Source organism: Mandrillus leucophaeus, unplaced genomic scaffold, assembly GCF_000951045.1.
Source record: "Mandrillus leucophaeus isolate KB7577 unplaced genomic scaffold, Mleu.le_1.0 Scaffold439, whole genome shotgun sequence".
Lineage (NCBI taxonomy): Eukaryota > Metazoa > Chordata > Mammalia > Primates > Cercopithecidae > Mandrillus > Mandrillus leucophaeus.
In genome coordinates, this window is record NW_012104687.1 from 227,088 (window position 1) to 239,991 (window position 12,904).

At 44.5% G+C, this 12,904-nt stretch overlaps 1 protein-coding gene across 3 annotated transcripts in view; it reads left to right on the forward strand.

Annotated features, from left to right (window-relative positions):
* The window catches only part of FBXO42 (F-box protein 42), a 112,232-nt gene that overhangs the window by 65,419 nt on the left and 33,909 nt on the right, over positions 1 to 12,904 (forward strand). For all 3 annotated transcript variants that reach the window (XM_011993947.1, XM_011993946.1, XM_011993948.1), the window contains one exon: positions 395 to 529. In XM_011993947.1, the coding sequence (XP_011849337.1) occupies positions 395 to 529 (135 nt within the window). The remainder of the gene's footprint in view (positions 1 to 394; positions 530 to 12,904) is intronic.

The following is a 12,904-nucleotide window of genomic DNA, read 5'->3' on the forward strand; positions in this document are numbered from 1 at the left end:
GGGAGGACAGAGTACATGTGTTGGCACTATCTTTGCTTAGCTCTAGAGGATAATGATGCAGATTTAGATTATGTAGCTGTGCTGAAATTTCCCTCATTTGAGCACCTTTAATCTGAATTATTATGTGTTCTTGCTAGACTTACACTGTTACATCATTGTCAACTTGCTTAGTGTGCTCAGAAATAAAATTTTCATAGCTTTCCTCTGGACCTTGTTTTAAAGGGTAGTATATTGATCCACCTGAAGCCAAGAGTCTGGTATTAGAAATTTGGTACTTGGTAACAAAATTGCTGAATGTGTGAAATAAATGAGTTTTGAAAGGTATATGTTATGGTTAAAATGTTGGAAGGGCCTCAGAATTTTCACAGCAGTTATTTGTGTATTTTCTTTCTAGGCGCATGCTATTATGATGCTAATCAGTCTATGTATGTGTTTGGAGGCTGTACCCAGAGCAGCTGCAATGCTGCTTTCAATGACCTCTGGAGACTTGACCTAAACAGCAAAGAGTGGATCCGACCTTTGGCTTCAGGTAAGAGATGAAATGCTGATCTTTGCCTCCTTACCAGGTGACTCCCTTGGCTTGGAAACTCTACCTGATCCTTTTTGGTGCTGGTCTCAAGGATAGGTTACTGGGACTCAGGTCCTTACGTTTAATGTGCCATGTAAATGATAATAGTAATATGCTTGTGTAAGTCTTTGGTTTTCGTTAAATTATACTTTATCATTAGTAATGGTGCCCTGCCGTAATTGCTGTACTGCTGTGTGAATTCATTTGCATGGTTTTCTCAGATATACTCATACAGGTGTGATACATCATTTGGTATGAGGTTGCAGTGAGAACAGAAACACAGAGTTGTGAGAACTGTAGTTGACTGACAGAAGCTATTGTCCCAGGGCTAAGGTCTCTGAATATCTTTTGTTGTTGCCAGCTCAGATATTTGGGGAGTGTATGGGACATGCCTCTGCTAGTTACTCTTAACAACCCAGGGGTGTGGGAAGATTCCACAGTAGGTACATTCCTGCTCAGTCCCACTATGCCAGAAATCTGGCAGAAAGAAACTAGATTATTTTCTTATTTTTGACCTAATCTCTCCTGGGGGAAAAAATAAAAACAATGGTTTTTGCACTCATGAGGCAGGGCAATTTGAGGAGGCATAGATTGGAGAGGTTGGTGTGATGGAGAAATAGAGTCCACTGAGTATAAAGTATTCTGCTAGGTTTGTTGGCAAGCTTTTCTCAAAACATTCATTTGGCTTTTTAGTATTAGGACTCAGTCTTAGTACTAAGGACATTTGGGTTTCCAGTGGGCAGGTTCCTTATTTATTTAGGCCTTGCCTTACTACTTTGATTACCAGATAGGAGGCATCGTGGTATATTAGAAAGGGCACTGGACTAAGAGTGAGGGGACATGAGTGTCATTTCCTGGCATAGTCACCAATTCTCCATGTAACTATGAATAAGTTACTGCACCTCTCTGGGAGAAATGTGGAGTAGGACTAAATGACTTGTTTTAAATGGGCTAAGAAGGCTAGTTTATGTTTCCCTTTCTATAACCGCTACTGTGAATGTCTAGGCCAGGGGCTTAGACCTATTTATGAGAAGAAGCTGTATTTTGCTTCCCTAAAACTTAAGTTCCTGTTCCTTCCCCCTCCATTAGGCAAATATAGGAGGAGCCTACTGAGTGGATACCATGGGTGGAGCTGGGCTTTGTGTAGATGAAGTTCTTTATCAAAAAAAAAATTTTTTTTTTTTTTGAGACGGAGTCTTGCTCTTTCACCCAGGCTGGAGTGCAGTGGCACAGTGTTGGCTCACTGCAAGCTCTGCCTCTTGGGTTCAGGCCATTCTCCTGCCTCAGCCTCCCGAGTAGCTGGGACTACAGGCTCCCGCCACCAGGCCCAGCTAATTTTTTTGTATTTTTAGTAGAGAAGGGGTTTCACCATGTTAGCCAGGATGGTCTCGATCGCCTGACCTCATGATCCGCCTGCCTCAGCCTCCCAAAGTTCTGGGATTACAGGTGTGAACCACCACGCCCGGCCTCTTTATCAAAATTATTGGCATTTGAAGGGTAGAAGGGTGGTGGTCCAATCTGCAGATGACCACTCCAGGAGCAGGAGCTCTTATATCCCCTTCTCTTCCACTTCCTGTCACAACCAATAAAGGCCGTTTATGCCATTCACAAAAAAACAAAAACAAAAACAAACCTACAGGCCAGGCCCAGTGGCTCATGCCTGTAATCCCAGCACTTTAGGAGGCCAAGTGGGGGGTGGATCACCTGAGGCCAGGAGTTTGAGACCAGCCTGGCCAACATGATGAAACCTGTCTCCTAAAAATACAGAAATTAGCTGGGCCTGGTGATGGGTGCCTGTAGTCCCACCTACTTGAGAGGCTGAGGCAGGAGAATCTCATGAACCCAGGAGGTAGAGTTTGCATTCTACCCTGGGCAATAGAGCAAGTCTCCATCTTAAAAAAAAAAAAAAAAACCACAAAAACTATTGGAATAATAAATGGTAACGTATAAAAAGTTTGACAGCTAGAACTATTTCAGGGCCCTGAGAATTTTGTACTTTGGAGAATAACCTTTTCTAGCCCTTTGTACCATACTGCACGTAGTGCACATTGATTAATATTTGAAGTTACAGCTTCTATTTTGTTTTGTGTTGTTTTTTGAGACAGGATCTTGCTTTGTCACCCAGGCTGGAGTGCAGTGGCACGATCACAGCTTACTGCAGTCTCAGCTGAGTTACGAATTCTAAAATGTAGAAGATCTTCTCAGCCTAAGCATCCTATTGCCACCGTGCTTGGGATTTTGTACAGGTCTTATTTCAGAGGAGCTTTGATAGTTTCAGTCACAAAATACTATTATTGTCTTTATTTTGTAACCAAGCTTTATGCCTTTGATAATTTAGCATGGATGGTGCTCTTTCTTGTGAAAATGGAGCTCTGGTTTGGGGACCTTCATAGCCTCTGCCAACTACTGTGCTTATTTCTCCCTGTAATATGGAGTAAGACTTTTTTTAAAAAACCATCAAGTTTAAAGACTGCTTTGTGGCCAGGTGAAGTGGATCACGCCTATAACCCCAGCACTTTGGGAGGCCAAGGCAGGAGGATGCCTTGAGGCCAGGAGTTCAAGACTCGCCTGGGCAACATGGTGAGACTCCCCATCTTTACGAAAAATAAAAATAAAAAATTAGCCAGGCATGGTGGCATGCGTCCATAGTCCCAGATACTTGGGAGGGTGAGGTAGTGGGAGGATTGCGTGAGCCCACAGATACAAGCCTGGGCACCTAGGCGAGAGAGTGAGACCATGTCTTAAAAAAGAAAGAGAGAGAGAGAGAGAGATGAAGGGAAGAAGAGAGGAAGGGAGGAAGGGAGGAAGGAAGGGAAGGAGGCAGGCAGGGAGGGAGGGAGGGAAAAGAAAAGATAATGCTTTGAAATTCCCAAAGTAGAAATGTTGGAGAAATAACGGCTTCAATCATTTACATTCTCTATGGAATATGAATTTTTAAAAATAGAGCTTTTGGAATATTTCCTTTGATAAAACGTACAAACTCCTGAATGTTTAAAGTAATTTTCTAACAAAAATGTCTCAAAGAATCTAGTTACTCCCTCACCCTAATCTGCAGTTAGAGGCTAGTTTTAGAAGGAGGAAAACCTGAGCTTTTTGAATGTCTACTTATAAAAAACAATTGTTTAATAGAGTCCTGGCTGGGCATGGTGGTTCACTCCTGTAATCCCAACACTTTAGGAGGCTGAGACAGGAGGATCTCTTGAGGCCAGGAATTTGAGACCAGCCTGGGTAACATAGTGAGAACCTGTCTCTACAAAACAATTAAAAATTAGCCGGGCATGATGGCATGTGCCTGTAGTCCTAGCTACTTGAGAGATTGAGGTGGGAGGATTGCTTGAGCCCAGGAGTTCAAGGCTACAGTGAGTGATGATTGTTCCACTGCACTCTAGCCTGAGTGAAAGAGGAAGCCCCCGTCTCAAAAAAAATAGGCTGGGCTTGGTGGCTCTCGCTTATAATCCTAGCACTTTGAGAGGCTGAAGTGAGAGGATTGCTTGAGGCCAAGAGTTCCAGACCAGCCTGGCCAACATAGTGAAACCCCATCTCTACTAAAAAGACAAAAAATTAGCTGGGCATGGTAGCATGCGCCTGTAACCTCAGCTAGTCAGGAGGCTGAAGCATGAGAATCACTCAAGCCCGGGAGGCAGAGGTTGCAGTGAGCCAAGATCACACCACTGCACCTGAGCCTGGGTGGCAGAGTGAGACTCTGTCTCAAAATAAAAAACAGTCGTATGAGATTCTCATTTAGGCAGAAACCCCACGTAAGATGCCCTGAGACAAGTTTCTGTATGCTATCATGAGTCCTAATCAAAATCACTTCCTAACTGAAACGTCAGTGAGTCCTTCTGAATAAAACATAGTTATTTATAAGTCATAGTGTACCTGACTCACTCATTTTAGTGCATCAAGGTGACTGAGGGTAGGGCACTGTCAATTGTGAGGTTGTCTTCTAACAGTATGTACAGGAAGGTAATAGGTGCTTTAACAGTGTTCAGACTTCAAAAGTGTAGCTGTTGGAGAAGTAAAAGCATCAAGCAAGGAGTGGAACACTTTTGGTTGGGAGTGGAGAGTCTTGATAGAGAATACTGCTGCATCAAATGTCTTTTTACATGTGTATTTTGGTCATGTGGTTATGAAACTAGAGCATTCTCCTGTTGGTTGGGTCTTAGTCAGCTCAGGGTGCCATACAAAATACCATAGACTGGGTAGCTTAAATAACAGAAATGTATTTCTCACGGTTCTGGAAGCTGGAAATTCAAGATGAGAGTCTGGCATGGTTGGCTTCTAGTGAGGACTCTCTTCCCAGCTCCTGGTTTGCAGACTGCCACCTTCTCAGTGTGTTCTCATGTAGCAGAGAGTGAGCTCTGGGGTCTCTTGTGCTTCTTTTTTTTTTGGTCACTCTGTCGCCCAGGCTGGAGTGCAATGGTACGATCTTGGCTCACTGCAACCTCTGCCTCCTGGGTTGGAGCAATTCTCCTGCCTCAGCCTCCCAAGTAGCTGGAATTATAGGTGTGTGCCACCTCGCCAGGCTAATTTTTGTATTTTTAGTAGAGACGGGCTTTCATCATGTTGGCCAGGCTGATCTTGAACTCCTGACCTCAGGTGATCCACCCACCTCAGCCTCCCAGAGTGCTGGGATTATAGGCATGAGCCACCGCACCTGGCCTCTTGTGCTTCTTATAAGGGGATTCATCTTATGAGGGCCTACCCTCATGACCTCATCTAAACCTAATTGTCTTCCAAAGGCTTCATCTCCACCATAACATGACCTTAGCGTTAGGGCTTCAACATATGGATTTGGTGGAGGACACAACTCCATCTATACCAGTTGGAATTAATGTGATCTCCCAGTGAAATCTTGTCTTTAGTTCCTTTCAAAATGATAGAAATGCTGTATCTGGAGGAAGAGTGGTATCGGAGGTAGAGTTGGTGATGAATGTTGGGATGACAGATCTTACACTAAAAGAGACCCACTGCTAGTACTTCTCAGACATTTCCAATGAGGTAACACTTCCTCCCATTTACACCTGCTTTTGTGGCCCCTGCTCTCATGGAGCTTATATTGTAATGGGAAAGAAACAAAAAACAAGTAAGCAAATTGTTGTAAATTATGAAGGAAACATGGAATGAAGTATAGAATAAGGGGAGAGCTCCTTTTTTTTTTTTTTTTTTTGAGACAAGGTCTCGCTCTGTCATCCAGGTTGGAGTGCAGTGGCACCAGCACAGCTCACTGTAGCCTCGACCTCCTGCCTTAGCCTCCTGAGTAGCTGGGAATACAAGTGTGCACCACAATGCCTGGCTAATTTTTGTACTGTTTTGTAGAGATGGGGTCTCACTATGTTGCCCGTGCTGTTAAGGGAGCCCTACTTTATTTATTTATTTATTTATTTTTTATTTTTGAGACGGAGTCTCGCTCTGTCGCCCGGGCTGGAGTGCAGTGGCCGGATCTCAGCTCACTGCAAGCTCCGCCTCCTGGGTTCACGCCATTCTCCTGCCTCAGCCTCCCGAGTAGCTGGGACTACAGGCGCCCTCCATCTCGCCCGGCTAGTTTTTTTTGTATTTTAGTAGAGACGGGGTTTCACCGTGTTAGCCAGGATGGTCTCGATCTCCTGACCTCGTGATCCGCCCGTCTCAGCCTCCCAAAGTGCTGGGATTACAGGCTTGAGCCACCGCGCCCGGCCCAGGAGCCCTACTTTAAACAGGAGACTTTGTTTTTGTTGTTGTTTGTTTGTTTGTTTATTTTTTGGCTGAGACCTAAAGAATGAAGAGTGGAGGGAAGTGAGAATGGCATGTGCCTGGTGCAGCAAAGAAAAAGACATGTTAGAGGAGCTTAAAGCAGACCTTTGTGGATGTAGCCTAAGGAGCAAGGGAGAGAGTGGCACAGGCGGAGCTGAGATAAAGACAGGAGCAAGCTTATTCACAGACTAAGGTGGGGACTCAGAAACCTTTGAGATTTTAACAGGAGGAATGTCATCTCTGGATTACTTTTTTTTTTTGAAAGAAACAATCTTGCTCTGTTGCCAAAGCTGGAGTGCAGTGGCACAATCATAATTCATTGACTGTAGCCTCAGACTCCTGGGTTCAAGTGATCCTCCCACCTCGGCTTAGCTGGAGCCACAGGTTTGCACTGCCATGTCGGGAAATTTTCTTTTCTTTCTTTTCTTTTTCTTTCTTTTTTTTTTTTTTGTAGAACTAGGATGTCACTATGTTGCCTGGGCTGGTCTTCAACTCCTGGCCTCAAATGATCCTCCTGCCTTGGCCTCCCAAAGTGCTGGATTACAGGCATGAGCCACTGCCCTTCCCTGCCTCAATTTACATTTTAAAGCACATTTTGCTTCTATTTAGGAAATGAAGGAAAGGAAGAAAGTAAACCAGACTAGATAGAAGGCCATCAATATTGACAGGACTCAGATAAGCATATATCAGTAAAAAACTGACAAGACTTTTTTTTTTGTTTTTTGTTTTTTGAGACAGAGTCTCACTCTGTCACCCAGGCTGGAGTACAGTGGTGCAGTCTCAGCTTACTGTAGCCTCTGCCTCCCGGGTTCAAGCAATTCTTGTGTTTCAGCCTCCCAAGTAGCTGGGATTACAGTGGTATACCACCACACCCGGCTAATTTTTGTATATTTAGTAGAGATGGGGTTTCACCATATTGTCCAGTCTGGTCTGGAACCTTTGACCTCAAGTGGTCCGCCCGCCTTGGCCTCCCACAGTGCTGGGATTACAGACATGAGCCACGGTGCCCGGCCAAGACTTCTTAATGAATTAGATTTAGGAGCGTGAGAAGGCCAATCAGGGGTGACTTATGTTTCAGGTTTACACAGCTAAGTAGATGGTGGGGCCATTTACTGAAGTGGAAAATAAATATTTGGGAGAGGTTTAGTTTTTGGTTCCTATTAAACATTTAAGTAGTGTTATCTAGTAATTCATTGTTATGAGAGTTTGACATTTGTTTTTATTATTATAATTATTATTATTATTATTATTTTGAGACAGAGTCTCGCTCTGTCACCAGGCTGGCGTGCAGTGGTGTGATCTGGGCTCACTGCAAGCTCCACCTCCCGTGTTCAAGCGATTCTCCTGCCTCAGCCTCCCGAGTAGCTGGGATTACAGGCATGTGCCACCATGCCCAGCTAATTTTTATATTTTTGGTAGAGATGGGGTTTCACCATGTTGGCCAGGATGGTCTCGATCTCTTGACCTCGTGATCCGCCTGCCTCAGCCTCCCGGGATTACAGGCATGAGCCACTGCGTCTGTCCTATTATTATTATTTGTTTGAGACAGAGTTTCACTCTTGTTTCCCAGGCTGGAGTGCAATGGCGTGATCTCGGCTCACTGAAACCTCCATCTCCTGGGTTCAAGTAATTCTCCTGCTTTAGCCTCCCAAATAGCTGAAAGTACAGATGCCCACCACCACACCCAGCTAAGTTTTTGTATTTTTAATAGAGACAGGGTTTCATCACGTTGGCCAGGCTGATCTCGAACTCCTGACCTCAGGTGATCCACCTGCCTCGGCTTCCCAAAGTGCTAGGATTACAGGCATGAGCCACCGTGCCCGGCCGAGAGTTTGACACTTAAAACAAAGGGCCTGACTTCCCTTAAATGACAGCACAGGCCAGGCACAGTGGCTCACACCTGTAATCCTAGCACCTCAGGAGGCTGAGTGGGAGGATGGCTTGAGGCCAGGCCAGCCTGAGGCCAGGATGGCTTGAGTTCAAGGCCAGCCTAAGCAACATAGCAAGAGCCCGTCTCTACAAAAATAATAAAAAATAAATGACTCTACAGTCCTTCTGTTCAGTTAAATTCTTCTCTCATCCTTCACTTGTTCATGTAACAAATATTCATGGATTATCTACTATGTGCCTGATATTATTCTATATGCCAGGGACACATGAGTCAATAACTGACAAACATCTCTGCCCTAATGAGACTACATTCAAATGAAGGAAGACAGATTCTAAAAATGACAAATATATAACAGTATGTTAGAGGATGGAAAGTGCTATCGAGAAACTACAGTATGGCTAGGAGGATTATAACTAGGGGAATCAGAGAGAAGGCAACATTAGAATAAGGACTTGATGGGCAGAAGAAGTGAGCCATGTGGGTATCTGAGAAACAAACATTCCAAACAGAATAATCAGTGCAAAGACCTAGAGTTGGGAGTGTGCTTGATATAGTCAAGGGATATTTAGGAATCCACTGTGACTGGAGCAGAGTGAATAAAGGAGACTGCACAAGGAGAGGAGGTTGGACAGATAATGAAAGGGATGTATCACATATGTGAGGCTTTCTGGCTGTTGTAAGGATATTGTCATAGTCACTGAATTGAATGGCTAGTTTTTTAGGTTTCTGAGAAGAGGACAAGTATGGAAGCAAGGAGACCAGTTAAAAGGTGGTAGCAATAATCTAGGCCGAAAATGATAGACACTTGGAGTAAAGTATTCACAAAAGGTAAGAACTGGGTGGATTTGATAGAGCCAAAGGGATTTGCTGATAGTTTGGATGTAGAGTAGGAATGAGAAAGAGAGCAATCAAGATGACTCTTCAGGTTTTTAGCCTGGGCATTTGAAAGGGTGGAATTATCATTAACTGAGATGGGGAAGACTGAGTGGTCAAGGTTGGCAAGGGACAGGAGAGATGAGAAATTCCACTTGAAACGTATTGAGTTTGAGACGCTTATTAGGACATTCAGGTGGAGATATATGTGTATGGAGTTCAAGGGAGACACACAGGCTAGAGCTAGCCGTGTAGGGCTCATTAGCATGTTAGATAGTAATATAGTTTGGCCCTGTGTCCCCACCCAAATCTCACCTCAAATTGTAATCCTCATAATCGCCATGTGTCAAGGGCAGGACCAGGTGGAGGTAATTGGATCATGGGAGTGGTTTGCCCATGCTCTTCTCGTGATATTTCGTGAGTTATTTATGGTTATATAATCGTCTGCCATTTCCCCTGCTTGCACTCACTCCGTCCTGCTGCCCTGTGAAGAAGGTGCCTGTTTCTCCTTTGCCTTCTGCCATGATTGTAAGTTTCCTGAGGCCTCCCCAGCAATGCCAAACTGTGAGTCGATTAAACCTCTTTCCTGTATAAATTACTCAGTCTTGAGTATTTCTTCATAGCACTGTGAGAATGGACTAATCCAGATGGATTTAAAGCTATGAGACTACATGAGATTACCAAAGGACTGAGTGAAGACAGAGAATGGTATAAAGGCCAGGCGTGGTGGCTCACGCCTGTAAAATCAGCACTTTGGGAGGCTGAGGCAGGAGAATTGCTTGAGCCTAGGAGTTTGAGACCAGCCTGGCCATCTCCTCAAAAAATTTTTAAAAATTAGCTGGGCGTGGTGTGAACCTATAGTCCCAGCTGCTTGGGAGGCTGATGCGGGCGGGCAGGGATGAGGGGAGGGGATCACCTGAGTCCAGAAGGTTGAGGCTGCAGTGACCCATGTTTGTGCTACTGCACTGCAGTCTGGGCAACGGAGCAAGTCCTATCTCAAAAAGAATAACAACAAAAACAAAAAAGAGAATGGTGTAAGGATTGAGTTTGGGAGACGCCAGCATTTGGAAATCAGGGGACTCAAAAAGGAGCACCCAGTAAGGAAGGAGAACATCAGAGAATGTGGCATCTGGGAAGCCAGCATATGAGGAAAGCATTTCCAGGAAAGGAGGAAATAATGAACTGCGTCAAGAGGTCAAGTCATGTAAAGAGTGAGAATTACCCTTAAATTTAGTAAAGAGAGCTTATGGGGGTGAGTGATAAGGATGGAAACCTGTTTGTAATACATTTTAGAAAATGGAAGACAGTCTGGGCGCGGTGTCTCATGCCTGTGATCCCAACACTTTGGGAGGCTGAGGCGGGCAGATCAGGAGGTCAGAAGTTCGAGACCAGCCTGACCAATATGGTGAAACCCCATCTCTACTAAAAATACAAAAATTAGCTGGGCATGGTGGCACCTGCCTATATAATCCCAGCTACTCAGGAGGCTGAGGCAAGAGAATCGCTTGAACCCAGGAGGCAGAGGTTGCAGTGAGCCAAGATGTACCACTGCACTCCAGCACGGGCGACAGAGCATGGGAAGACAGAAGTTAAAGGCATTGAGTATGAACAATACATTGATTTTTTTTTTTTTCTTTTGAGGAATTTTGCTGAAGGAGAGCAAGGAGCTAAAGTGCTAAGTGGAGGTAGATGTAGAATTGAGAGGTTCGTTGTGTTTTTTGGTTTGTTTTTGAGATGGGTTCCACAGTGTCACGGGGCTGGAGTGCAGTGGCACGATCCCGGCTCACTGCAGCCTCCACCACCCAGGTTCAAGCAATTCTCCTGCCTCAGCCTCCTGAGTAGCTGGGATTACAGGCATGTGCCACCATGCCTAGCTAATATTATTTTTGTTTTATTTTGTTTTTTGAGACAGAGTTTTGCTCTTGTTGCCCAGGCTGGAGTGCAGTGGCGCGATCTCTCTGGCTCACCACAGCCTCCACCTCCTAGGTTCAAGCGATTCTCCTACCTCAGCCTCCCAAGTAGCTGGGATTACAGGCATGTGCCACCACGCCTGGCTCACTTGTATTTTTAGTAGAGACAGGGTTTCTCCATATTGGTCAGACTGGTCTCGAACTCCCCACCTCAGGCGATCCTCCCGCCTTGGCCTCCCGAAGTGCTGGAATTACAGGCATGAGTCACTGCACCTGGCCTAATTTTTTGTATTTTTAGTAGAGACGGAGTTTCACTATCTTGGCCAGTCTGGTCTTGAACTCCTGACCTTGTGATCCGCCCACCTTGGCCTCCCGAAGTGCTAGGATTATGGGCATGAACCGTTGCACCCAGCTGGTGTTTTTAAGATGACAGATTTTATAGCATATGTGTATGCTGATGGAAATGATCTTCCTGAGTTGATGTGGATAGAGGGCGAGAACGGTTGGAGCAGTATCTTCAAGTCATGAGAAACACTGAATCAAATGGAGAGGTTGGCCTGAGATAAGAACATTGAGTATCTGTATGAACAAGAGGGAGTATGTGATTGCAGGTGCTGGTGAGTGGGTAGTTGTGGTGGATCCTGGTGGAAGTTCTCTATTGATTGCTTTATCTCTCAGGTAAAATAATTGAGGGTAGAACAGAAACCATTGGAAATCCTGGCCAGTAATTATGAATGTATAATTATGTACATTGTAGTCTTTGCCAAGTGATTCTAGAAAGTTGAATGTTTCACCTTTCAGTATTGTCTGAAGGTAACACCTTAATTCTTAATCAGATTTGTATGACTCAGCCTTTGTTCAATTCCCAAAACAAATGAGCAGTTCTTGAGACAGGTACTTTAAAAGACTAATGTTTAAACCACTGTTTCTGAAGTAAATTACCCTTTATTCAAACTCAGGCTGATTTTAGCATCTGTTTAATGTAGAGTCACCATAAGTCATACTGCCTTTTTCAGTTACTTTAAATCAAGATAGAAGTTTTCAAGTAGAAATTTTACATTTAAATTAAAACTGGTGTATTCTGATTTTCAAAACTACTTAGAGATTAACCCAAACCCATTTACAAAAAGGGAACAAATTTCCGTTTTAAAACTTGCCACAGGCCAGGCACAGTAGCTCACGCCTGTAATCCCAGCACTTTGGGAGACCGAGGCAGGTGGATCACGAGGTCAGGTGTTCAAGACCCAGCTGCTCGGGAGGCTGAGGCAGGAGAATCACTTGAACCCGGGAGGCAGAGGTTGTGGTGAGCCGAGATTGTGCCATTGCACTCCAGCCTGGGCAACAAGAGCATAACTCCATCTCAAAAAAAAAGAAAAAAGAGAGAACTGTCTAGCAATAACTGTCCAGAGTATTATTGTTTCCCTTATAGTGTAAATGATACCTTAAGAAGGTATTACATATGGGGCTCTCAGTCCCATTAATGAAGCTTACTGTCATGTGTCTAGTGGAAAAGCTTAGTCCTAGGTTCTCTTCCCTGAGCCTGTGGTGATATCACCAGGAAGTATCTAAACAAGGGAGTCTGGGACTGATACCTGGTATCAGGTATAACTAGAGCAGCTGACAGTAGTGTCTATTCTAACAAAAAACAAAACAAAAACAAAATAAAGACAGTAGAGTCTATTCTGGGAAAAGATTTCCCAGTCCATCCTTTGGCTTAGGTCTCAAACGTCGATGCTAACATTGAAATAGCTGGATGTGGATTTTTGTTTGTTTGTTTTTGAAATGGAGTTTCACTCCTGTTGCCCAGGCTGGAGTGCAGTGGCGCGATCTCCAGCTCACCGCAAACTCCGCCTCCCGGGTTCAAGCGATTCTCCTGCCTCAGCCTCCCAAGTAGCTGGGATTACAGGCATGTGCCACCACGCCCAGCTA